The sequence below is a fragment of the Onychostruthus taczanowskii genome, unplaced genomic scaffold (genome assembly GCF_017590055.1).
Source record: "Onychostruthus taczanowskii isolate IOZ18803 unplaced genomic scaffold, ASM1759005v1 scaffold20, whole genome shotgun sequence".
NCBI classification, from domain to species: Eukaryota; Metazoa; Chordata; class Aves; order Passeriformes; family Passeridae; genus Onychostruthus; species Onychostruthus taczanowskii.
In genome coordinates this window covers 4,285,421-4,312,017 of record NW_024499240.1, presented here as the reverse complement: position 1 = coordinate 4,312,017, position 26,597 = coordinate 4,285,421, and the positions used below count along the sequence as shown (strand labels likewise).

General features: G+C 36.4%; 1 protein-coding gene across 5 annotated transcripts; it reads left to right on the top strand.

Moving 5' to 3' along the window:
* The first annotated feature begins 40 nt into the window (after nt 1-40).
* Nucleotides 41-25,824, top strand: METTL8 (methyltransferase like 8). 5 transcript variants are annotated; one of them, XM_041403322.1, is made up of 11 exons: nt 41-170; nt 696-808; nt 5,529-5,684; nt 8,987-9,078; nt 13,890-14,281; nt 14,853-14,902; nt 17,383-17,446; nt 17,779-17,918; nt 19,793-19,899; nt 19,995-20,060; nt 20,777-21,107. In XM_041403322.1, exons 2-11 carry the CDS (start codon nt 804-806, stop codon nt 20,962-20,964), a joined length of 1,260 nt encoding a protein of 419 aa, XP_041259256.1. In that variant the 5' UTR covers nt 41-170; nt 696-803; the 3' UTR covers nt 20,965-21,107. The 5 variants fall into 5 exon arrangements, 4 of the variants coding, with proteins under 4 accessions (XP_041259256.1, XP_041259255.1, XP_041259257.1 ...); XM_041403321.1 differs by having other exon boundaries at nt 90-221; XM_041403323.1 differs by lacking the exon at nt 41-170 and adding an exon at nt 299-434.
* The last annotated feature ends 773 nt before the right edge of the window (nt 25,825-26,597 follow it).

Below are 26,597 nucleotides of genomic sequence, written 5' to 3'. Positions count from 1 at the left end.
CGCCGGGTACTGTAGTTTTTCCGGGAGCGGAATCTCTCGGCGCTCCCGGACTTTACGTCCCGCCGCCGCTCCTGGGCGGGCCTGGCCGGCTGAGGCGGCCGCGTGGTGCCCGCGGGGGCCGGCCGAGCGGGGTCACCCTCCCGTACGGGAGCGCTGCGGCTTTGGTGCTGGTAAGGCACCGCTCCGAGGACCGGGCAGGAGCAGGCGTTGCGCAGGGCTCGGTGAGAATCGCCGGCAGCGGCCGCCGGCCGGTACCGCGCAGCCGCCCGCGCACCAGGAGCTCTGCCCCGGCCGCGCTCCCCGCCCATCCTGCGCTGAATGGTGTGGGCGCTCGACGTACGGGGCGTGCAGATGGAAACATTTTACCCGTTGTTTTTTCAATTAAGTCAGGAAAGTTTTGTTAGTGGTAGCTAGTTAAGGAGAAGTGGGAACTGGTATGTTCTTTCTTTTAAAATGTTCCTGCTGTAGACCTTAGCCCTTGGGGTTGGGCGCAGGGCATTCCCGGGACGAGCGCCTGGCCTGGCACCTGCGAGCCTTTGGCACCACAAGGCCGCGAGCCTTTTTGGGTATGGCACCGTGGGATTGAGCGTACCCGGAGCTGGGGGAAGGTTAAGGGACCGGTTGAAACCCGTTTAAAACTCCAACGTCAGTAGAAACTTCTTAAGATGTATGACACTTCATTTTTGTATTTTTAGAGGTACATCCCAATTGCTGTCACGGTCATCAGTCGCTACTTGCCAGCAGTGCAACTGAAGTCTGGAGACAGACTCGTTTCTCTTCCTTGCCGGAGGCCAAGCGCCCAAATGGGGTAATCAAAAGTTGCTGATCTTTTTGTGTGCCCATATCTATTCTTCAGGATCTGAGTGGAACCTTGAATCTTCACTGATACTGAAGGAAAGAGAGAGTCCTTTAAATTAACTGGTGCTTTGCAGTTATTTCTTGAAGGGAGCTAAACACAAACACAGTGGTTGCAGTTGCTCCTTCAAAGAGCCGATTAGGGCAGTAAGTGGAGCTTACTGTCCAGTGGATTTGCAACATCGCCAGTGACTTCAGAGCTGGCAAGGCAGGTTGTAGCTCATCAAAGTACACATGGACATCCAGAGTCCTGCAAGAATGTAAATGGATGAGGTTCTTGAATATAAACTGTAGACAGTAGTAAAATTCATGCTGCTGTATCCCAATTCTCATCACCTTTAAAAAAAACACCATAGTTGGTGTTGAGACAAATTATCTTTTGTTAGGCAATACATTTAAATATTCAGTATTTTGTAGATAGTATGTTTAAAATAGTTTAAGTGTTGGCATTTGGAGGTTTAGATGTACCTTCACTGTGCAAGTATGTGTACCCATACATCTAAAGTCTCAATAGCTTTTTTTTTTCCTTTTTCCTCCTTCCTGTGTAAGTAAGTAGCAGCCAGCAGAGGGTGTGCAGGGTAACAAGGAACCCTTCTTTGATTATTCAAGTAAATGTTTCCGGTAAATCCGCAGGATTTATCTCCCCTTTTCTCTCATTGCATAAACTATTTCCTCTTTGCTCAACTATTTTTAACAGACTATCTCACTTGTGGAGGAACAGGCACTTCTCAGCACATGTATATGTGATTAAAATCATATCTGGTGGGGCAGGTTTGTTTGTTTTTATCCGATTTGCTTTTTAACTAATCTTAACTTTGCTGTCTCTATAGGAATCAAAATAAATAATAATTTTTTTTTCTTTTTCCTTGGGAGACTGCTTTGCAGCAGTTTTACTGAAGTTGCTATATGCTCACAGGGAGGTCTGCATCATGTGTGGTGCATGAGAAAGAAAAACAGTTGAAATTTTTAGATCTGTTGAGTTTGAGAAGTTGTGAAATACCATGTTGTTTCAAATGTGCATACTTTTTTGGAAGTATATAATTGAAAAACTAATTATGAAGCCCCAAGAGGGCATGATTAGTCACTTGGTCATACAGAATAAGATTAAGCACTCAGTTAATGAATGAGTTTGGTTGACGGTAAAGTCACCCCCACCCCCAGCCAGATTGGAAATATTAAGTAATATTAACATGTATGCATTTTTAAGATAACCACTGGTAATTCGTAGTTATACCTTCTGTATTACCATTATCTTGAATTTTTTTTTCCTTTCTGTCCCCGATTGCCACTTGCACCTGTTTTGTGTAAGGTGTTTTGAGTTTTGGTAGTGTTTGTTGGTGATAATACAGATTAGCAAGGCTTTACAGAAGAGCGTTGGGGATTAATGGTCAAACGTTGTCTAGGTAATCTTCAAGGTACCAAGCAGAAGTATGAAGTTAATTGTTTCCAGAATACTTTTCTGTCTAGGAATGTAACAAAAGCTGCACATACTGTTCCTAATATAGGCTATTTTTGTCTTTATAACAGAGACTCTACAAGTAGGCATAGTGATTGGAGATGAAAGATGTTGTTAGATTTGTAGTTGGAGATCAGCTGAATGTCAAAATATTTTCATTCAATATGTTCATTAAATTAGGTTATTGGACAAAAGTAACAGGTTATTTCTGTTCTTTTTGTTTGGTTGGGTTTTTTTTTCCTCTGATGTCTCTCTCAGAATTGATACTTTTAAAGAATTTTACTCATCAGTTAAGAGTTTTACTAAATGTTTTGGGGTGTAATTGACTGTTAAAGAATCTTAGAACAGTTCTTTTCTCCTATATCTAGTTTTTCTTCTAAGACTGTGACTGCTCAGGGTTTTAATGACAACATCAATTTATTTAATGCCAACTTGAGGTCTGGCTATGTGTGTTGATGTGTGTACATTCTTCTGCATGTTCACCTGCAAAAAGCTGTACTAAAGATGCCGTGTTTGCTTGTTTCTTAAAATTTCTTAATTAAATTGAGGACCTAATCTCTAGTTGTAACAAAGACAAAGCTGTAAAGTGTAAAAGGCCGTGCTCCATGGGGAAACAAAGACTTCCATGTTTCTCTTCAACATTGTTATCAAGTGCATTCTTTCTTTAAGGGTTTTTTTTCTGAAAAATAGTTATGCTGCTACAAAATTTAGTAATTTTTATTGTAATTCAGTTTTATGTTAATTTCCTTAAAGATGAAAGTTGAGTTCTTTGACTAATAATCAAACTTAAAGTATTCCTGACTGTGACTGTGAACAGGGAAAGAACTCCTAATTCTTTCAGGCAACATTTCTTGCTGTCATAACTTCAGGGTATGATCATCTTACCTGATAACAAGAAAGGGTGTTTGCCTGTTTCATTAACAAACTTCAGTTAAACAATCAAACAATGGCTCCCTTCAGAAAACAGAATTTAGGCTTAAAAGTGATTTAATGCATTTTGAGCTTTTAGTAGCCATGTTGCAAATTAATCCCATGATCTATGGATGACTTATAATTCTCAGGGATGTACATGCATGTCTCAAGGGAGTTCATTCATGTTTAACATAGATTGCAACAGGAAACTTCCTCACCTACCCCACTTGTCTTACATTTTCAGAATTTATCTGCTAAAATTCTTCAGCTATCACTCAAAGGCTCACTTTTTCATAGAAAGGCTTGCATATCTGGGTTTTACTGATGTAAGATCATCTTAGTCATCTGACTGTAGTTCCCATCTGTGCATCTTGTCATGTTCTTATTGAGATATTTAGAAAGCCAAGAAAAATTATGTGACTAGCCTAGCAGCTGAATCATTGTATTTTATGGTGAATATCAATGCTGGCACAGGAAATGCAAGATACTAACTCAGGTTTTTTCAAATGATTGAGGGAGGAAGAGGATTTGTAAACAGTTTGCAATGTAATAATGGAATCTTTATCCAAGCATTTCTATAATTTAATAATAATAATTTCGTATTGTGGTTTGGGGTTCTGGAGGACTTTCTATATGTTTTTGTTTTCAAGAATTTTATTTTTCATTGCCTTTATATAAATTACACATTTTGCAGAAATTGTCATGAGGCCTTAATTTTCATGTATCATAATTACTATTTCATTATATCCCATATATGTTAATAATTATGGATTATGTTATGAAAAATGCATACATATTTTCAAATAAAAAACATTAAAAATTTGTAATAATTGAAGTATAAATTGGAATAGTTTTGGTTGGTGAGCCTCATTAAAAAAAAACCAAAAAAACACAATAAACTCATTAACATTAGAAGAAGTTTTGATTTTTTTAATAGGCCTAAATGTTACATATTCACTGTATGGTAATGCTTCCATGTCTTGGTAACATTAGAGTCTCAGCAGCCAGAATTAACAGTGGTTTTGTTTGGCATTGTCAACAATAAGGCAAACTCCATTTTATTTAAACTTTGACAAATAAAAAGACATTTTAATCTTCTTTCCTTTCTTTTTCTGTAGGCTTAAAATGAATAAACAATGTTCTTTTTAAAGCATGACTCATTCAAAAGTACATGATAAATGAGGAATTGTTAATTTAATTGAAGTGATTCCTTTGCCAGTCATTGTATTGATGTGTACAGATTAATAATTTTCAATTCACAGTACAAGACTTGTGATCAAATACTACTATTTTCCTCGAGATAGAAATCTTTGTTTTGCAACCAATTTGCACAGAATGTTTTCTAGTGCCTGTTCTTTTGTAACTAGGTTTTGGATTTCCAGTGCATTGAATTTGTATATGTGGTTTTTATGGAAGCAGCACTGCAAAAAAAGAAGAGAAAAAAGGCAGGAGAAAATAGGACTTAAAATAATTTTAAGGAATAAAGAACAAAAGCCCATCAGAGTAAAAGTAGGAGGAGGGGTGTTTAATTTTATTAGTCTCATAGAAAGCTTACATTAATAAGAATATGCAAAAATTGCTAATACTAGCTAGACACACTTGTTTTCTTTCATTATTGATCCTTTGTGAAGATATTCCAAGTAAAGTAAAATATAGCAATATTAGATAAAATTATGCATGTAATAGAAAAATCTGAATCACTTTATAATTTCCATTGGTAGAAATTAAACATGTATAACAATTACATTTCAAAGACAGCAGTGAACAGGGATCAGGAGAATAAATGGCAGAAATGTTGGAAAGCTCTGTGCACTATGTTTACACTTAAAAAAAGATATTTAATTTCCTATTTAAAAGCATAAAACAATAGTCACAGTTCCAGAGTGAAATCTTTTGAAGAAAATGAGTGGGGTGAAAAGTGTCAATTTTGCTGACAGTGTGTACCCACTAGAAGAAGTGGTTTCTTTACTGGTCATTTCTTGCTTGCATTTGTAAAGGTACAATATCAGTCTTGGGTTATTGTTTTACTGTGTATCTCTTTTCCTTCCCCTCTCTGACAGGACTTTGAAATTATATCAGGTAATTTATCTTTTGACTGGTTTCAGTAGCCTCCTTTGGGATTATCTGGGCTTTCAGCACACTGAAGGGATGTTGCCTTTTCTAAAAAGCATTTGAATTGATATTTTGGTAAATTATTTTTAGTAAATCTGATAGCTGTTCTTGGTTATTTGACCAGTCTCTCATGTAAGTGACATAAACAGTTGGGTTACTGCAAAACTGTAATTTGAGTTAAATGTGTTTTCAGGTCTCTCAACACACCAAACTTCGTTACAAGGCTTTCTGCTTTATGTCTGAGGAAAAACAAGATGCAATACAGGCACCAAAGTAATAGACGACCAACGGTTCCACTCGGATCACGGGTTTTAACTGATCCTTCTAAGGTCTTTGAGCATAACATGTGGTGAGATGTTTCTTCAAGGATCATTTTCATATCATTTTGTGTACTGTTTGCTCTGGTGAATAGTGGTGTGGGTGTCTAAAACAAGGTGCTGCCAGAATAGACATATGAAGGTAGCACTAGAGGAAACCTGAGACTGTCACAAGTAATCTGACAGTTACGACCTCTCAGTGACTTGTGTTAAAAGCTGATAGTTAGTCAAGGAAAGGTAAATATTATTATGGTTCAGTAATCAATTGGGAGACAGAGGATGTAGAGATAAGCTAGTCCATGTTATTTAAAATGGCAGAAAGTTTCTAGGTACATTGCGTACTGGATTAGCTCCCTAATGCTTACCACTTTCAGGCTAAATTTGGAGTTGGCCATACCTCCTTGGTCAAGGAAGCTGGAAGCTCTGTGATTATTGTGTTAAGAGTGTAAAGTTTGTCTCTGTGTTTCATAAATCTATATGCAATGTAGTTCTTAAGTGTCTTCCAGGCTTAGTGCTTCCTGCTAGGTGGATGAATCCTTTACATAAAATGTAAAATCAGTGTAAGTGCTGATTGAAATGTAGGCTATATAATCAAGGTATAATCAAGGGAGGAAAAGATTTTGAGAAAAGGGCCACCCTTTTCCTGTAACATTGTTTTTTATGAAACTCTGTTTTTTTTATAATTTCCTTCGAAAAAATTGATCATGTGTAGCTTCAGTTTTACCTGCTACCCTTTGGTGACAGTCTAACACAGAATTATCAAACTTTGATGCAGGTGAATGGATTGTGAAGGGATGGATTGTGCAGGGATGGATTGTGAAGGTGGAAGTGAAGAAACAGAGTTGTTCAGAAAGTGGATCTGCAGGTGAATCTATGTAGCTCAGATGGGAAAACAGGTGAAATTGAATTGAAACAGAGGTGCATGGAAGTGGTGATGGTCTTGATAAATCAAGAACCTGGCTATGCTGGGGTGTAGGTCACTGTTTCTGAAGCTCATTGCATTGGCAGGGTTCTCACTAGGGAGATAAGGAGAATTAGGATGTGGTGGTAGTGCTAAATAGATTATACAGGGTGAGATGCTCATAAGATATTTGTCTTCTGTAACATTGATGTATGATGTCCTTTTGTTTTCCACTCATCATCTTTGTTAGTTCATAAAGTGGCATTCTTTTTGTGTGAATTGGCAGAGAGACAAGAGCTGCTACCATTGCTGCTAGAAATACTAAATAAATTAAAATTGGGAACTAATGCTTTAGATGCCTGTTGTGGTGCTTTTCTGTCATTTTGAGAGAGAAATAATGAATGATGCTAAACATTGGAGCAAAAAATGCCTGCTTCTGTTCAGGTCAGTAATTGAACCAGTTTTCACATTATCACAGAGATAATTAAACCCTAAGTTAGCAAACAAGTTAGTGAAAAAAGACTAAGTTGAATAGGCTGAACTGAAAGCAGCATTGTTTGGTCTCATATCAGGCCTACTCAGTTAACAGTTCCTGGTGTGGTTAAAATGGATAGCTTACTTTGCTGCTCTCAGTGTTCAGCTTAAAACACTTCTGTATTTAAACAATTCTGTGCTTAGAGTTCTTATGTGTCCTGTGTTCCTACCAGCTTGTGTTGCTGAAGGAGCTGCCTCATGTGAAGCATCCACACTATGTAAACAATTGCTGTAAGAACTGTGCAATGTCCCCTCTTCTGTAGATTTTGATCAAGAAGTGTTGCAGCAGTACTATTTGGGATCTACCACATAGAAATTCCTACAAAAGCATCAAAAGGGGCTTTATGAATTTCCAAGGAGGGAAAAAAAGGCTGTTAATGAAGATGGAGGGCTTCAGGCCCTTTAGTATTGTGTGTAGAGCCCCTAAGGGCTCTGACAGACACGCGATGATGGATTAAAATTGATCAGCTAAAGATTACGGTGCAGCAAGTCATCTGTCAGAAGGGCTGACTGTGTAATATTGCCATATGAATAGTCCTTGGTTTCAGCTTGCTGGAATAGGCAAGGTCAAAACTGATGACAGCAGTGAGGGAAGCAAGAGTTTCCAAGGGGATGTCTGCCTGATAATGCTTCGGCCACTCAGTTTTATTCTACTGCAGCATGTCTGTCAGAGCCATGACACTGCACAGGAACATTTGGTATATGAACAAATACAGGAAGGGGAGAGGCAACCTGCTGGGGACAATAATGAGAAATATTTCAGCGGAGAGGCGGAAATCAAGTCTGAGGCAAGCAGACAAATACATACCAATTAGTCTCCCACAATTAACAAAAGAGGAACAGTGAAGGTCTAATAATTAAATTACCTATATGTCACCAAGTACGGAAAAGGAAGATACTCATTAGCTTTTAGAGACAATCAACTCTTTTCAAGTTGGCACCTTCTTCCTTTTCCCACAGTAACCAATGAAATTTTAGTCATGGGCTTTAAGTTAGCTGATTTCACTAGGATTAGGATCTAATGGATTACTTGAATTATATTATCTAATTTATCTGTTCAGACTGGACAATTTGGAGGGACAGCTGATTGGCTTTCGAAAACGTGCTGCAGCACATTTTTGGGCCCTCCCCATTGTGATCTGATCCAAACCAGAATCTGCAGGGAAGGCAGTTTAGTCATCAGGGTCAGATCTGGGTTTGGTTATGTGACCATGGATTAGCATAACATTTAGGTAACCACTTTACACAAGTATAGATGCCATAGACTTTGAAACATTGCAGCACTGCTTGACTTGTCTTACAAATGTCTCATTCTGTGTTTTTTTTTTTTTTTTTTTTTTTTACTGTTACCTATCTCTAGTCCTCAGAAGAGTAAAATCCTATTTATCAATTCCACCTGTTCCAATTGAATAGGTGGATTATGCTCCCTGTTTCAGAACAGCTGATTTCTTTGCTAGTCCTTAATTCCTCATTGTAAACACTATTAATGTGAGGTGTTTCTTGCATTAGGGTGTTTGTTAGTAGGTCTCTTATTGTATTCAGCTAAATACAGTTCTAATGGGATACTCAAAATACACTCCTGTAACACACTCAATTTGCAAGATACATATAATCCTGTTATTAATAAAAGAAATACATTCTACTTTACTCTCTTGGCTGTTGGGATATGTTTCTTAGTCACTTGATTTTTACCTAATTAGTAATTCGTTTTTATCTATCATACACAGAAACTTAGTTTTAACTGTCAGTCTCCTTGTGGTCATTTGCTTGCACTCAAAAAAAAAAAAAAAAGGTATTTGAGATTTGAGACAGTGTAGCTAATTCATGACTGAATTTTCCTGGGGAAAAATATCATGAAAAACCCTATTGAAAACCTGTTGCTTCAATTGCCTTCTGCAGGGACCACATGCAATGGTCACAAGAAGAAGAGGAGAATGCCAAGAAAAAAGCAACAGAGAACTCTCTTGTGAGAGTTCAACTGGAAGACCAAGGTAACAAATTTCAAATGGTATAAAAAAAATTTAATGCTCTTTATTAAAACATTTGAAGATGCTGTAGAATTCAGGAACACTCTTATTATTTCTACATACTTTTGTGTAAATTTTTTAATTTGTTTTTTGGGGTTTTTTCCCTTTGTTGCCTCAAAAGATCTCAGAGTGTGTTTTTCCTAACAATCCAGTCACTTATTTGACCAGTTTTACAATTAGGGTGGCAGTAGACTCTATGTAAAACACGTGCATCAGTGTGGTGCAGTTGTTCTGACCCATTTTGCAGTCCTCCAGAATACAACTCCTACTACACGAGGCTTTTACAGAATCAAAGGGGATGAATTTGCAATCAGCTAGTGTGCTGGGGATGAAGATTCCCATGTACAATATTCAAATGCTTTTCAGTGATTTGTGCACTATTTAGAGAGCTTGTTTCTGTTCATTGCACCGTATTTCTGTTAAATGCCATGAAAGTTGCAGTGGTCCCAGCTGGTCCCAGCTTGCTGCCTTTGCCAGGGTGAGCTGGGAGTGCTTCAGGAATCTGTGTTCACTTTGCATGGAAGGTGTTCCAGTACGTCCTGTATGGTCTGCTCTCTAAGGGATTAAGGAGCTTTGTGCCTGTCTTCAGAAGGAAATTTAATGTATTCTGGGTTTCTGAGGAGTGATAGCTCTAGTTTCAAACTGGCAAACTAAACCATAGACTAAACTCTAGGGTAGTTATGATTGCTGAAGCTGGAATATCAACTTGATAGTAGCATAGAAGACTGGATGCTTCATTTGTTGTTCTGTTACAAGGGTATTCTGAAAGTGGTTACTTGGATATCTGTGCCTCTGTTTACTTAGCATGTTTTGAATCTGCCAGATAGTGTCGTGATGATCCTATGCCTTGGTGTAGCTAAGGCACATGGTGGAGTTTATTTGAATTAGCTGAGAATGTGCCTTGCATTGTGTGCCCTTCATCACCTTGAATACTCTGAGATTGTCATCCTGCCTTTCTCTGTTACCTGTCACATTCTTTACCTCCATACAGGAGTGCAATGTTTGTTTTTTCAAAAATTACATCTAATATCTTAACTTGATTTGTATAAAAAGCTGAAAAAGAGCTCGTAATTAAAAAGTAAGCTGTATGCTTGTGTGTTCATGGAACCTTGCATTCTTCATCTACAATCAATTAGAAGTTAGTTTGTGCTGGTGAGAAATGGCATAATCAGGCATTTGGCTATTGCCATGAAACACAAGAATCCAAGGACATTTCCTATGAATGCCCCTCTGTCTAGAATTTGAATAGGTGAGCATTGCTGATAGTGTTCCTTCAGAAAGCTTCAGCTGCATTCTGCAAATGGAAGTACATTTTGGCCTATTAGTGTAAACAATGAACTAAACCAAGGCTAATGAGCAGGTTATTTTGGAGCCTTGAAAACTACAGTGAGGGGAAAAAAGACAGATTTCAACAATTCTATTATATTACTGAAGTAGAAGATCTCTGGTGAGCCTTTTTAAAGCAAGAGCAGTGCAACTGAATGAACTCCTGATATTACATTTAGGAATTTGATTTACATATTAGCATGTGCAGTTTCAAGGCATGCTTGCTAGCAGTTGAAGATTCTTTTATGGAGAAAAATCGATAGACAAAGTAAAGGTTGTTTGGTTGGTTTGTTTGTTTTGTTTCTTTGTGGTTTTTGTGGGGTTTTTTTTGTCGTTGTTGGTTGGTTGGTGGGCTTTTTCCTTTGGCTTTTTTTGGGGCTTTTTGGTAGTTTTTTTGGTTGTTGTTTTTGTTTTGGTGTTTGTTTGTTTGTTTGGGGTCTTTTGGCATTTTTTTGGTTTTTTTTCTTGGACATTTATATGTTTTTTAGTTATGTAATTTTTACATGCTTTGGAATATTTTGTGGGTAGGCTAATTAAATACACAAAATCAAATAAAAATTTGTTATTACTGCATGCATGTTATTACACAGAGATGCGGGAATGACCTGTGCAAAAATGCAAAGTAAAGTATTCCTTCACTTAAATCCATGTCATTCCATACTAATACAGTTTGAAAGGCTGACTTTAGCTATTTCTTTCCTTCAGTTCTGAAATCTGGAAAACTTGATGTGAATTTAAGTACAAGGGCTCTGAGAAGACTTGTAGGAAAATTGTGACTATAGCAAGGGGTGATAATAATTAAAGAATCTTTTGACTAGAAGGCTTTTGGTTTTTATACTGAAGCTGAGCAATCTATAAATGTGCAGCTTAAACTATTGAAATCTGATATATATATGACCTCAGTCAACTCTGAACTTTTAATATAAAACAGGCCTATACAATTACAATTACAGGGCTGGGTCCTGCCCTTTAATGATACAATTGGATGTATTAAATGTTAATTTTAAAACATTATGCAGATTTCTAGGACAAGGCATTCTGCCACCTCCTTACCACTTCCCACTGCCTGTCTGTGCCTCTAATGATAATTCTCAGCCTTGTTTATCTCTGAAAAGCTGTAGCAATTTAGGAAATAATATGTTAAGATTTAAAGAGAGTAGTAGAAGTGCACTGTACATTTACTCAGTACATTTATATGAAAAGAATTAATGTGTTGGTGTGAGTGAGAACAAAATAGGAAAGGCAGCACATTATATGAGGTACTCTTTTGCAGCAACAGATGTCAGGGGTGGCAAGATAGTTCTGCAAATGCTTTGGAAATAAGGGGGAAAAAACAAGAAAAAAGATTTTGTTTGGTACTTAGGAGGGATAAGGAAGAGAAAACCATCAACAAGAGACACTGAAAAGCTGTAATTCTTATCTTTTTATCAGGCTTCCTTTGAAAGGGTTAGCTAGCTCCAGTCCAGTGGCTAGCACAATTAGTGCTAGTGAGAAGGAGGAAAGATTTTGTTCTTGAAGTGAGAAAGAGCAGGATACAAAGTACATCCATAGAGTACATGGATGAGTGGAAAAGCAGAAAAGAGAATATCTGCTTTTTTAAAAAGGAGGTGGGAAAAAAAGAAGAGTCAGATAATTGGTTTTAGTTCCTGGAAAAATACTGGAAGAGTACATCCAGAGCTTGCAGACATTGGGTTCAGAAGAACAAAGGAGATGAATACTGGCCAACAAATATTTTTTCAAGAATAAATCATGTAAAATCAAGCTATTTTCCTTCTTGGAGAAGGTTACAAGCCCTGGGGATAAGGGAAAAGCAGCAGATGTCCTGAAGTTTATCCTTAGTCAGGCTTCTGATTTGCTTTACTTGACATTTTCATAAGCAAGTTAGCAAGTGAGAGCTAATGAAACTGCCTTTGGGTGAATGAATGCCTAGAGAGATCCTTTCAGAATGGAAGGCTGTGCTGGGCAGAGGAGTGTTTTATTCTGTGTCCAGTTCTGCTTGGTGTTTTCATTAGTCACCTCAGGAAATTAGAGACTTGAAGATGATGTTAAGTGAAAACACATTTTAAGTATGGTGAAGGACAGGATTAAGATTCAGAAAGGTCTGGACAAATGATGGAAAAAAAAGAATCTGAAATATATAAATTTGCTAAAAATGGTGCAGATTTCTTTGCTTCAGAATAATTCCTTGAGAAAAAAAAAAACAAGCTAGGTTTTGGAACAATTGGCTTGGTAGTCATTTTGCAGAAGATCTGAGAGTTGTGGTGAATCACTAGCTGAATCAGCAGTGTCACGCTGTTGCAAAATGGCAAGCTGGGAGTTATAAACAGGATTACAACCTGGAAGCCTCATAAAATACTCCTTTTGCTCTGCAGTGATAATGCCTTTGCCAGAATACAGCACCCAAAAGTAGTAAATCAATTCAAGAGAATCTAGAGAAGAAAATTTGAAATTATCAGAAGTCTAAAAACGAAAAAGAAAAGAGTTAGTTTTAGACAATTTAGAAAAGAGATTGTTTATGGAGGCATAGTAAAATACTTCAAATATGTAAATAAGTGTTACAAAGAGAAAAAGAAAGTCATCTTTGCTTTGTCTGCTTGATCCCTAGCTGGGACAAGAATTGCTTGACCTAATTGCAAGATAGAGGTTCTTAGGTAGTGGAAAAGGTTTCTAACTGTGTAGAAAATTAAGGACTGTAATATATTACTGAAGAAAGTTGTATGTGAAAGGTGGTATTTTAAGAATAAGTTGGACAGATGTTTGTGGAGAAGAGATATGAATTCTTTGACTGTGTGAAATCCCTTCCAGTCCTACTTTCTGACATTCTGCCACTCAGTTAGAATGTTTTGTGAATTAAAACTAAACACAAAAGTCTGTTGTAAGACTCTGAAGTGTTTTGAAAATAAGAAAGCAAGTATGTTCCTTCTGTATTGTTGAATGCTTAAGTGTGAATTACTGTCTATTTGCTATGCAGTAGCATTTATCAGTCCAGTTCACAAAACTGGAATTTTTTTTTAATAGGTGATGAGGTACCAGAAAATTTGCCATTGATTACAGAATTTCATAAAGCATTAAAGAATTTCAATTTACTATTTCTTAAATAATTGAAAAAATGCATTGTTTTTATAATTTGAGACATGAAAGCTTGTCTAAGAATCTTCAGATTCTGTATTTTGGTGGTGCTGTTCCATGATGTCACTATATGTTTAAAAATATGCTGTAAGCCTGTCAACCCCTTCCTAAGTGTCATAAAATCTAATTAAACCTTCATAGGAGTTATTTTGAGCACACGTTAAGGTGACACACAAAATCCATGTGTTTTAATTTAAATGTACAATGTGTGGCTCTATGGATTTTTAAACTGTATATTTGAGGTCAAAATTATATGTTGCTTTAGAGTATTTTCTAGCTAAGCTCATATTCACCAAGGTTTTGTTCTGTTTTAATTTCAGATAAATATGAGAGAGAAGCTAGTAAATATTGGAATGAATTTTACAAGACACATAAAAATAACTTTTTCAAGGATCGCAATTGGCTGTTTCTGGAGTTTCCAGAAATTCTTCCAGAAAAAAGGAGACAAGAGTTCAAAAGAGAAGAAATATCTTTGGAACACATGAAAATAAATAACGACAACAGTTTTTTACTCAAAAATGGAACGTCTGAAGAAGGAGAAAAATACTGGGAGAAAAAGTATGGATCTGGTTCTACTGCTGTACAAGGATATGTATATAATAAAAATCAAGTAAAAGCTCTTACTGACAATCCTCAAGGTAAAAAGTGTGGAGAAGAACTTGGCAAGGTAGAATCCTTCCCTGGCTGCGATGCCACTTACCGAATATTAGAGGTAATGCACTGCAAATGTTCTGCCCATCATAAAGGACTCCAAGTAATTACTCAAAAATCCGATAAAGACCCTTACTAAGTATCAAGAAAGCAAGACTTTGGAATGTTACATACTACATTCATTTATGGCAGAAACTTTCAGAGAAACCTAAATCTAGGCTTGGTTTTCCCTTTACAATTTTTCCCAAATCAGAATAGGGCTAGATTGTTAGATTCCATTTTCATTGAAAATCAGGTTTCTTATTTCCTAAGGAGAGGTGTGAGTTTAAGTGCTTTGTCTCAAAGTGCAAGTAATTGCTGCATTCTTGCCAAATGGTGAAACTGGACAAGAGTATTACATTTTCTTATGCAGTTTGAGAGACGGATTCTGTTTTAGCTTCAGAAAGACGTTGGGGAGAAACATGATCATGTAAATGATTTGAGAATTGTGGTATTAGCTGATTATACCCTTTCTGTCCAACATTTCTTCAAGTCTAATGGGTTCTACTGGCCAACTAATTTAAGACAAAAATAACAAAAGAAGGTTTTAATTGATCATTTATTTTAACTTTATCTTTCTCTTCTGATTTTAGGTTGGTTGTGGAGCTGGAAACAGTGTCTTTCCTATTCTGAAAGTTTTATGGTAAATTGTGTTGGATTTCCAAATATGAATGTTGAATTCATATCTTCATTTTCACCAAATGTTGGTGCTGGATCAGTGCTGCAGGAAGCGTTGAGTGAACATTTTACAGCGCTAAGATTCTTAGTGTGTCGAACCACAAATAATATTGGTGGCATCAGTACAGGATACTCCTCATATTGCTCCACCCTGGTCTTGGAGGATCATATTTGCTGACAAAGTTGGTCTTTCGGTGCATTCAGGCTGAGTTCTTGTAGTTAATCTCAGGCAGGTGAAATATTCTCTTGTCTTAAAGATCACTGTAAAGCTACCAGGTATCTCTTCAAAAGGCCAAAATTATAGAGACCATAGATAATGGCATGTGATCTACTGGAAAGAAGTTCTATTTTTTCTGATTTGGATGGTATATTTGTCACATTACTTGTGGTTTTAGTGTCAAGGCACAAGTCCTGTATCACATTACTTAATTCACTGAAACATCTTAATCCACTTAGCTTCCAGTTTTAGAAAAATCTGTTATGACAGCTTGTCCTCCCATCCATGTAGGCAGGAAGGTTTTATTGGAAAGGCTATGTATATTTCAAGGGTTGAAATACATTTCTTTCTATTCATGCCTATAAGGGCTTGAGAACAACACAATTCGCTATTCTATCAATGAATTCTGATTGCTAGTATCACCGTTATACAAAAATTCTCTATTTTGCAGATATGAAAATGCAGCAGGAGGAATTAAGTGGTGCACCAGGGTCATATGTGAAACCTCTGTTAGCAATGCATCTTCATCCCACAACAAATGCTTTGCTTTAGACAGCATGTAGTGAAAGGAGAGCCTGGTTTCATATGATATCTTTGAAAGGAGCCCTATATAGGAAAAGATATCATGTGGCTGTGTTGAAAAAGATGAGACAAACTTTTGTGTTTTCCTCACAGGAGGCATTAGTCATAGATTGGCATTTCTGATAATTAAGAATCTACTCGTCAGGTATTTTTCCTGGAGATCTCTATTCGTGTGTAAATCCTTCAGTCAATCACAGTGGTTGATACATTGAACAACTTGCTTGTTTGTCTTGTATATGACTTAATGGAAAGATCTCTTGTCTCTAAGCAGGCTTGGTATTAGCCTGTTTGTTTTACTCTGAATTGAATAATATAAAAATTGCCATTCTGGCAATTGTCTGCATATAAAATATCTATATGCATATAATTATATGCATATAAAAACAAGCCAGTGTCAAGCAAGTGTACCCTGGCTACAAAAGAAAATTTCACTAAAGTTAGTAATGTAACTCTTAAACCTCTTCCCCCGCCTCCCTTAAAATTTAAGTTAGTGCTTTTTAATACAGTGTGTCATAAAAACAGATCAAGCCATATCTTTGTCTCAAGTGGACTTTTTACATAGCTCCTATTCTGCTCTTAAAAAACAAAGAAACCCCCAAGATTCTAACAAGTCTATTAGGTAATCAGCTTAACCTTTCCCAAGGGACTGACTGGGTCCAAAACCTGGCTGCTTGTCCTCATTCATAATAAATATGTAAATTCATCAATTCTCATGGTGGTCACAGAGTTGATAAAGGTTTTGCTCAGCAAACCAAGCAAGCATGGAGTATATTTTGTTCCAGAAGCATTCTCCTGTTGAACCTTCAGAAGTCACTAGCTTAGCTGTGTATATTGTGAGATCTTACAGGCACTGGCAGAGTTTATTGATTCCCTTCTAAAGAAGCCATCTATCTAAAACCTTAAATATATTTTAAATTAATTAAATTGATCATGAGTTGATCATGAGGTCATCTCTTAGTGGGTTTTGAATAGCTTTCTCAGTTTATCCTTCAGAGGTGAAAAAACTTCTCCCTAGAATTACTAGTGTCTGATGAATGGTACAAGGAAATTTGCAGCTGGCTGAGTCTTGGATGGGAAGAGAAGGGAAAACAGTGCTACAGGAAGTGCTTATTCATCCTGGCTGGAAAACAAAGGAGATAATGGAGTATAATAACCAATAATGCTTAATCAAATCAAAAGAACAGCAAGGTGATACATGGAACCCCAAATTTCTATAGAACTGGATGACTTTTGCAACTCTCCATCCCTGCCCAAATCATATTGCTAACTAAACTGCATGCATGGGCTAATAAATGCAGTGCTCCTGTAAGAAAATGTGACCTATTAATGTGCATTTATGCATTACAGCACCAGGACACTGTCATCAGTTCTGACAGCCTCTGTGACCTTTTTTCTTTTCATTTTTGCTTCCTCACAGACAAGGCTATAATTCTTTTTGTACTAGCTGTCTGTTGGTATTCTTATGAATTTGTCTGCCCTATTGGTTCATTACAACCTATGTGGCTTTCCATGTGCTAGACATCAATAAAGCATGCTTGATCAAGCCTGTGGAGAACCCCAGAGGACTCTCTGAAGTTTCATGAACACTGATGTAGACTTTTATCTTATACATTAATAATTTTCTAACTGATGTTTTGTTTTCCTAGCAATACACCTGGAACCTTTCTATACTGTTGTGATTTTGCTTCAGGAGCAGTGGAGCTGGTAAAGGTAATTCATGCACTCGCTTTAGAGTACCTTACAAGTCTGTAATTCAGGAGGCTGCCAGGAAGCCATCTTCGTGAAAAAGAATGTGATGGCTTTGACAACTTTTAACTGAAGTTTTCAATATTCCAAAGAACAAAGTCATACTGTATGCAGAGAGGAATGAATACCATCAGTGAGCTTGCTTCTCAGCTTGAGTAAGATACCGGACAGAATGGGCTTTTATATGAGATGTTTTACAATGCAGAATAATTGAAGAAAAAATGTGTCTTGAGTCACAGTAAACGTATTAACTACTACTGTTCTCTCTGTGCCTCTTTTCATCTTTTTCCTGACAGTCACATTCGTCCTACAATTCAGCCTGGTGTTCTGCCTTTGTTCATGATGTGTGTGATGATGCTTTACCCTATCCTTTTCCAGATGAGATCCTGGATGTCATTCTCCTTGTCTTTGTGCTCTCTACTATTCATCCTGACAGGTAAGTGAAGACTAAAGGGCAAAGCAAATGGGTTAAATCTCTTTTTTAACTGAAGGTTTTCAATAATAGCAAAAGAAGATGATGAATCGTTGTTATTTAATAAGATACAGCATATATGAGATATTTTAAATGCTGTTTACAATTTTCAGGCTTCAGGAGAGAAGCTGGTCAGGCTAATTATAATTAGTGAGTCTCCAGTCTCCATCAAAATTCAAGGGCTATATTGTAACTAAGTACGTCTCTACTAGAAGTGGCAGATTCAAAAAAAGGCAAATTAAAAAACCGGACTGAAAGTCTTCTAGAAGGTAGTTATTTTGAGTGATCAAAACCAAACATTCGTGATTTAACACCTTGCAATATGTTGATATAGACTTAGATTGCTGATTTAGCCACATTCAAATGCTTACATTCAGCCCTTTTAAACTGAAATGGATCTATAATTTTGTATATTAATTTTGTATACTCGTTTGGATTATGAACATTTGATCTAATTTTCATGTATGGTGTTGAGTACTGCTAGCCTTTGCTAATGCCTCTCAATGTCTAATGAACCAAATTTTATGACTGTTAAGGTTGGCTGATTGTGACCTTTTTTAATGCAAAAAGTGTAAAAGAGTGCAGGTAAGTTAAACTTCTTGACTCTAACTAGTTTATATGAAGGGAAATACATGCTGTTTGTGTGATAATACATTTATTACTTCAAGAATGTCATTAAAATGGGCTTGGTGTACAGAACAGTATTTGCTTAAGTCTGAGAACTGTTTCCCTGCTACTAGTGATTAGCTTTATACAGAAAAACCTTCTCTGTATAGCATCTTTCTCCTTTCTGTTTATTCAGAAATGAGCATGAGTCACACAAAGCCAGGGTCCACGTTTCAAAAACAGTTCAATCAGGAGACTTTAGATCTCTGTAACTCCAGTGATGCTGCCAGAAAGAGATGGACAACAGTGATTCATTAAGTCACTGTGCCTGTAGAAGCAGTAATCAGGTGTTCTGTAAGAATTTCTGTGGATCTTTTCCTATTAGTCTCTTAAGAATACGTTTGAGGTTTTTGTGGTTGATTTTCTGTTTTGTTTGTTTTCTTTTTGTTTTGGAGTTTTTTTTGTTGCCTTTTTTTTTTTTTTTAATTTGAGGGGGGTGGGTTGTCATTTTTGGTTTGGATTGGGTTTTTTCCACAGGGCTGACAGGGATGCTTTTCTGTACATGAATGTGTATACACACACAAAGATTTTCATGTAGATTTCTGTGTTTTGAGACCCACTTTCCAAAGATGCCTTAGTCATTACTGTCATCTCATAGAATTAAAATGACTGCATAAAGGAAAATGTGATCCAGATTCATCTTACTCAGTATACATTTTTTTCTGGAAACTTTGAAAGTGGGAAATGAAAAAGAAAACCATCGGAATCATGGTGCAGAACTTGGGTACATTGAAAAGATGGAAAGGACATGTGAGAGGGATACATTTATAGTCAGAAAATTGTTACTTAGTAATTTTTCTCTAGGCTGTTGTGTTTAGTTTTTGATAATTGCAACTCTTGCAGTCAATTTTTAACACACTTCAATTATGCTAGAAGGCACCTCTAAAATTTGGTTGCAGAATTGGAAGTATTAAACTTTCTTCAAGCTGTGTAATTAAGGTCTTCTAGTTCTGCTGGATGAAATTTCTCAAAGCACTTTCACTTTTTGTGCACATTACACTTCTTTCTGTGTGTGCAAAACTTCTGTTTATGTAGGCAAGGCTGTAGTTCTGTGCACAACTACTGTCCTGAACAGTCTCTTACTCTTAGGTGGTGCTGCCTTTTTGGTCTGTGGCAGCAAACTTGGTTGCTTATGTTTGCAAACTTCACCAGCATCTCATCTATTCTCTAAGGATGCAAGGGGTTGTAAATAGGTTGGCTAAGCTTCTGAAGCCTGGAGGAATGTTGTTATTTCGAGACTACGGAAGATATGATACAGCTCAACTTCGTTTTAAAGAAGGTAATTCCTGAATGTTTTGTATTTCACTGTTCATTTTAGCTCTTTCTGGGGAAAAAAGTGACATGTCCGTTTTCATTATTGCTCTAATTTCTTAGGTCGTTGCTTGTCAGAAAATTTTTATGTAAGAGGAGATGGAACCAGAGTATATTTCTTTACCAAAGGTATGAAGTGTAATAGTTTCATAGAATGGGTTGAGTGTTTCTCAAGGTGATTTGGACTATGAAAGCTCATCTTAAAACATAAATTTAAAGAAGGTTTCATTGGCTTAAAAAAAATTCTCTGCTTTTAAAAAGCCCAAAGCTAACTGCTGTAAGAAAATAATTTCCTTTCTCTGCACACTTGTTGCATTTGGGGTCCTGCAAGGTTGCTTACAGATATCACAGGAAATTTCTCTTTAAGTGTCCTGTGTGTAATTGTATGCTCAAATTTTATTATTTAACCATGCACATGATTTCTCTGTTAAAATTGAGGTAAACATGCTTGGAAGGACAGTCTGTAGCTATATATGGCATAAAAGTCTGGATTGTCATTTGTCAGGGGAAGTAGCTTTATCTTGATAATACGTGAACAGTGACCAAATGGCATGCATTTGTTTACTCAACTATGGCATCTTGAACCTTGTGAAGAAAGGGTATCTGTGGATGCTGTGAGTAATAACTGTGAGTTGGGCCTCAACATAACAACTTTTACTGCAATATAAATCAAGAGCTGAAAATGAATTTCTAACAAAAGCCTTATTACAGACAGTGTCCTTTAGCTTTCAAATTGCAAAACAGATTTACTTTCATCTTTGGTTGAACTACAGGTTGGTAATTACTATGTTCTACAAATTACTTTTTTTTTTTTAATTGCAATAATTCTTCATATGAAAAAATAGATGAGGTATGGAACATGTTCACCTTGGCTGGATTAACTGAAGTACAGAATTTAGTTGATCGGCGATTACAAGTAAACAGAAAGAAAAAAGTGAAAATGCAGCGAGTTTGGATACAAAGCAAGTTCCAGAAGCCATTGCTGTCTCTGCATACTCCTGAAGAAAGCACCAAAAGGCACCCTTGTAAATAATTTTACTCCAGAAATGCAGTACAGACTTGAACTTCAGAAACTGAAGCAAATTTAAGTATGTGTATTTTCATTTAAGTATGTGTAAATGTTGTGTTAGCCACTGAAAAGTATAAAAAAGTTGAATAAATGTATTGAACTGAAAACCTTTCTCTGACTTTCTTTTCTTTGTAAATTCATATGTATGAGAAAAATCTGGGGGGAAATAACAGCCATTTCTGACTTCTGCTTAATATGCAATAATCTTTTCATAACTGTGACCAGGAATTATTTTACTCCCTTGAATATGAATAGTCAATAAGTATATACCTCATTCCTGTTGAAATTCACATATGTAAAAAGCTTAGTCTGAAGTGTATTGTTTCAGAGATTTAGAGAAACAGAGTATCTGTTCTCACTATTACTACGGGCTGCACTATGTTAATTTCTGACTCACATCCTTTTCAACAACTGTGCCTTATGACTGTATTTCCTCTTTGGAGGGAAATTTCTTGGTGCATAAATAATGAGGACAAAAAATCTTTTTCTGGTTTGCATGTAGCTATCCTTTCACACTAACTGCATGTGATATGTATACGTATCAGATTACTCGGTGATATTTGTCCTCCACTGTGACTGATTTATTATGCTGTCTCCACTTCTCATCTACATGCTCATAAGGAACATGCCAAATTCAAATATAATGCATTACATTTCAAGTGCTCTAGGTTGTAAACTGAACGTTTCTTGTAGAAAACCATTACCAAAATGCCAAAACTGTTCTGAAACCAAATAGTTAATATTGGATAGTTGTCTGGATAAATACAAATATTATTTTTATGATAAGTTAGATATGCTAGAGGGAGGAGCAAACACAGTAGTCCTAAGTACATTTTATTAATAATGTTATGGGGTAATGTAGTCACACTAGAATGGTAATCTATCTGGCAGCCGAGATATTTTTGGTCTTTACAAAAAGAAGTTGCTTTCTTAGGGATTCTATATTAGAAAGAAAAAACACAGTGTTTTTTATTGACTGGGTGGGGATACAGTAAAGGACAGGACTAGTCCTGTCCACTTCGAATTCTTTTAAGAAGAAAAGTGAACTGAAAGCACTGTTTTCAAATGTAGAACATGATCCTGAGGCTGTTGAGCTTGTATTTAAGGATTCCACTATGCCGCTTTGCTATTTAAATGTAATTTTAAATCACTTTGCCACAAGGAGGAGAGAACAAGAGAAAGGTGAATGAATAAAATAAATCTCTTTAAACAAGGGTGTGGGAAGCATGTAATCTATAGCATGTAGTTTTGAGTGCTATTAATAAAGTGACACTCAAAGTCTCTTTTGTTGCTTTTGTTTTAGGCTGAAGTGTAAACATGTCACAGCTGACAGCCCAGCCCATTGATCTTTTTGCAAGTTGTTAGTTGCTAAGCTAAGGAGGACTGATGGTCTTCTAGGAAGAAAATCCTACATTATCTAAACAGGGATACCAAATATCTTCATCCCCTTTAACCCAGATATGTTTCAAGAATGAGGTGCAATAAGAGGTCTGATCCTGAATTTTTGATATATTTTAAACTCCCATTAGAGGAAGATACTGTTTTATGAATTAAGAGGCTTAGAAAGCTTTGGTTAGCAATAGCAATACTGTAACCTGCAATAAAATTCTCATGGCATAAATCCAAGGTTAAAACACAGCTGTGTTTCTTAAAGCCTTAAGAGAGATTGTAGCATCCTCATGAATAATATAAATAAATGTCTCCTTATATTTTAAATATGTTGCTATTCTGTTTTATTAGTTGTGACTTCTGAATAGACATAGCTCTTAGCTGGCACAAATCATTTTCACTTGTAGAATTTTCCAGGGAAGTGATGATGATAAGTTCTTGAGCATCATGCAGTCTTATTCATGTGTGATGTAAATTTTCCATTTGTGGAGGCTAACGTAATGTTTGCTTTGGCACTCATGAGGGTATATTGATTCTGGCAAGATTTTAATATGCTATGTTGTTAGTTAAACAAAAGTGTGACATCACAAAAAAACAAACCCTGAATTTTGAATGGCCTTAAGCAAAATCAGCTGTTTCTCTTCCACAATTACAGGGCAAGTATTGGCTGCCTCTTTTAGAATAATAGTGCCTGATTTGGAAGTAATAAGATGAGCTGCTATTTTAAGTGTAGAATATCCACTCTCTGAGCAGTTGTAAGATTCACAGAAGGGAATATGGAAAAAGGGACAATTCCCAATAAGAACTTTTGAATCTGAGTAGCACTTTCTGTATTTTGGCTTCATGACATTTTAGTTTTCAAAAAGCTTAATCAAAGACATATTTTTAAAATGCTTCCAAATTATCTGTATTAAGCAAGAAGGACTACTGAAATAAAAGAAGAAAAAGAGATGCAGACATGTATATAGGAAAGGCAGTTTAAAAGAGCTTATTGTTAATTAATTTCTGGAGGAAAAAAAACCCTAGTTTATTAATACAGAAAAATGCACTTAAGTTTCACTTTTGACATATGAAGTTGATTCTTTAATCTGATGTTAACCTAAAATTGATTTATACGCATTCTATAAATATAAAACATTTTAATTTGTACTTGCAAATTTTCTTTATTTTTTTGTGGAGTTTTTTGGTTGTTTCAAACATGAATTCGTAATGGCAATTAGAGAAAGGTAGTCTTGCTAGAACTGTTCTTCAGCTTCAGTGTCTTTGGCATGCTTTATGAATACTATGTATTTTTTGCCCAGATGTACATGGTACTTATTTGTTTACATCTTGCTTAATTTTTAAGGAAGTGTGAGCAAGTTAAAAAGTAAAGAAAATTTCCAACTTTTTTTCTCACACTAATCTTGAAGTATCTAGTCAATAACAATTGGCTCATATTTGAAAAAAAAAAAAAAAAACAAAAAAACAACACCTTTTTTTAGCAGAACAAAGGCATGTGCTTGTGCCACATTCACAAATTGACGGAATCTGAAGAGGACAGCCAAGTGCAGGCATGATGAGGAGACTCACCATGCTGAGTAGACCTCCAGGAACACCAGGGAAAAGTTTATTGTCTTGGAAACTGTACTGCTAATCTCCTGTTTCTGCTGGTTAATAATGGCTAAAAAGTTGTAGCAAACAACCCCAGAATTTGTATTAAACAGTGGTGGAAATCACTTTACATAAATTCTGCTACTTCATTTTCATTTGTGGTGTGAACTTTACTCAGTGTTCCAGTGTGCTCTTTGAACATATGGTTTGCTTCCTCTTTTTCCTATGTGTAGTGGACAACTGAGCAGTTTCCCAAGGAGCTATATACACAGACATTTGCAGTAAAGTTGGCTGGTTGAGTTATTGTTAGAATTGAAAAAAGGGAGATTTATTTCCTTCTGTACAGATTGCTTTTTCTTTTTGAGTGAATGCAATTAATTGTATAGATGCTAAATTATATATAGTGGTGGTGGCTGTATTTTTTAATCATTTTAAGTCAAGTGTCAGAGAATCATAGAATGGTTTGGGTTTGAAGGAACCTTAAAGATCATCTAGTTCCAACCCCTCTGCTGCAGGCAGGGACACCTTCCACTAGACCAGGTTGCTCAAAGTCCCACCAAGCCTGTCCTTGAATATGGGTATGTTGTCTGTGATAATAGTTCATATATAAACCATTTCTTCTCCATAGAGCATCTTCATAATGAGTGGTTGAACAACCTTGGAAATAAAACATGTATACATGTTGCAAAAATATTAAACACTGCTATCGTTAATAATGCAGTTCACTTTGCCTTTCAGTATGTGTTGACCTTTCTCCACATTTGGAACAAGGATTGGACATGAGGGGTTTTTTACATCAGTTATGTGCCAGTTCCCCTTCTCTTAAGAATCATCCAGGATTTGGACAAGGTAAGTCTCCTGTATGCAGTTGCACTTTGTATGTAGTCAGTAGGAACTACCTGGGTTACCATGGGTGTCTTAGCAGGTTCTTCCTTTTATCTGTGCCTCCTGGCATGCAGGTCATGCCTGGACTGGGCTTTGGGCTGAGAAGGAAATTCTTCTCTGCTGAGTGACCATCCTTCACTTCTTGCTAGTACCAAGCAACCAAAAGGAGAACTTGCCTGATTTGAAAGCAAGAGGGGAGAAAGATGAAGATGCAGCTCAAAGGCAGGCAAGACAGGGAGTGTTTCCTCTGGGAGCTAGGGTGAGAAGCAATCTTGGATAGACTGACCAAGAAAAATGAGATGCAGAACAGGGAGCTGAGCAACAGGACACTGTGGACATGGTTTATGGAGAAGATTTGTAACGGGATATGGTGGTGCAGGGTGAGGACCTTGGCCTAGAAATGAATGAAATTAAATTAATTAATTAAATTATTTAAATTAAGAAATAGAGGAGGCGAGAAGAGAAAGGGGACTATTCATCACAAAAATAGAGTGAAATCTGGGTAAGCAAAGCAATCAAGGTAAGGACTGGAGGTAGCAAGACCTATCTTCAAACTTTTTATTTTCCCAAATGGTAATGTATTTTCACATCTTAGTAGAATATTGCAGGTTTTCTCTTTCATCCATATGTGCAAAATGCATTTCAATATATTAAAAAGATTGAATGTTTCATTTGTTGTAGTTTGTATGTGCTGTGCACGTTTTCAACAATGTAGGCAAGTGTGTGATACACCTGCTTTTGCTTTCTCCTTAGGGAAAAATGTTTTTACCTGCTTTCAAGTAGAATCCTATAGTGACAGAAGCTACATTCCTAACCTCCTGGGAAGCAAATACCAGAGAATAACAGAAGTGTCTGTATCCTGATTGTGTGCAATCAAGGTAGAACAATTAAATTTACTCCATGTGTTCTGATGATGCCCCATTTAAATCAAGACAATATCTGCAGATTATCACTGTAAAGAGCCTCCCAATATCAGTTTCTGTTATACTTGCACCTGTTCAACAGAACTTATAATGAATTTGTATAAACAAGAAATAAAAAACATATCAGAATAGGCTTCATCTGGGATCACAGCAATTTAGAGATGGAATGTGTTTTGTTATTTTAAAACACTTATGGTTGCAGAGGAGCACTTATCCAAGAGGCTGAAAATTTTGCTTATTTGAGGTATAATGTATGTCAAGAATATTAAAGCTAATATCCATGTTTTGAAGCTTTGTGTACTTAATGTTAGCTAAAGCTATCTTGTCAATTGTTGCTGTGAAAAAGGAGTTAGCAACAAGATAGTCTCATTTTCAGAGGATATTTTATTGATCGGGTTGCTACAATTTTGAAGGGAATTCAAAAGATTAAGGAAGCAAGTGAAGTAGCTTAATAAGGCTAAAACCCACAGATGACATATACAATTTGATAAATAATTAGATTAAGAATAATCCAGACATTCCTGTGTTTTGATTCTAAATGAAATTTTGAATTAATTAAAAAAACAGACTTGGTATATACTCCTAGTTATAAAAACAGCCAAAATGTTAAAATTTTTAAGTATGATGTAAAAACAGAATGTTCTATATCTACTGCATAAATCCAATGCATGGTCTTCTCTGTAGTGTGTCATGTTCAGCGAGAAGAAAAAGATGCAGTAAAAATAGATAGTGACGTTTTTTCATGTCTCTAGGAATTTTCATATGAAAACAGCTTTGGGAATTGAATGATAGACCATGTGAGAATGGCAT

Excerpts from the sequence above, each read along its gene's own strand:
- METTL8 (XM_041403322.1), top strand. Across the intron at positions 17,447-17,778 it reads GAGCAGTGGAGCTGGTAAAG|TCACATTCGTCCTACAATTC; the intron begins GTAATTCATGCA and ends TTTTCCTGACAG. Across the intron at positions 19,900-19,994 it reads TCAACTTCGTTTTAAAGAAG|GTCGTTGCTTGTCAGAAAAT; the intron begins GTAATTCCTGAA and ends CTAATTTCTTAG.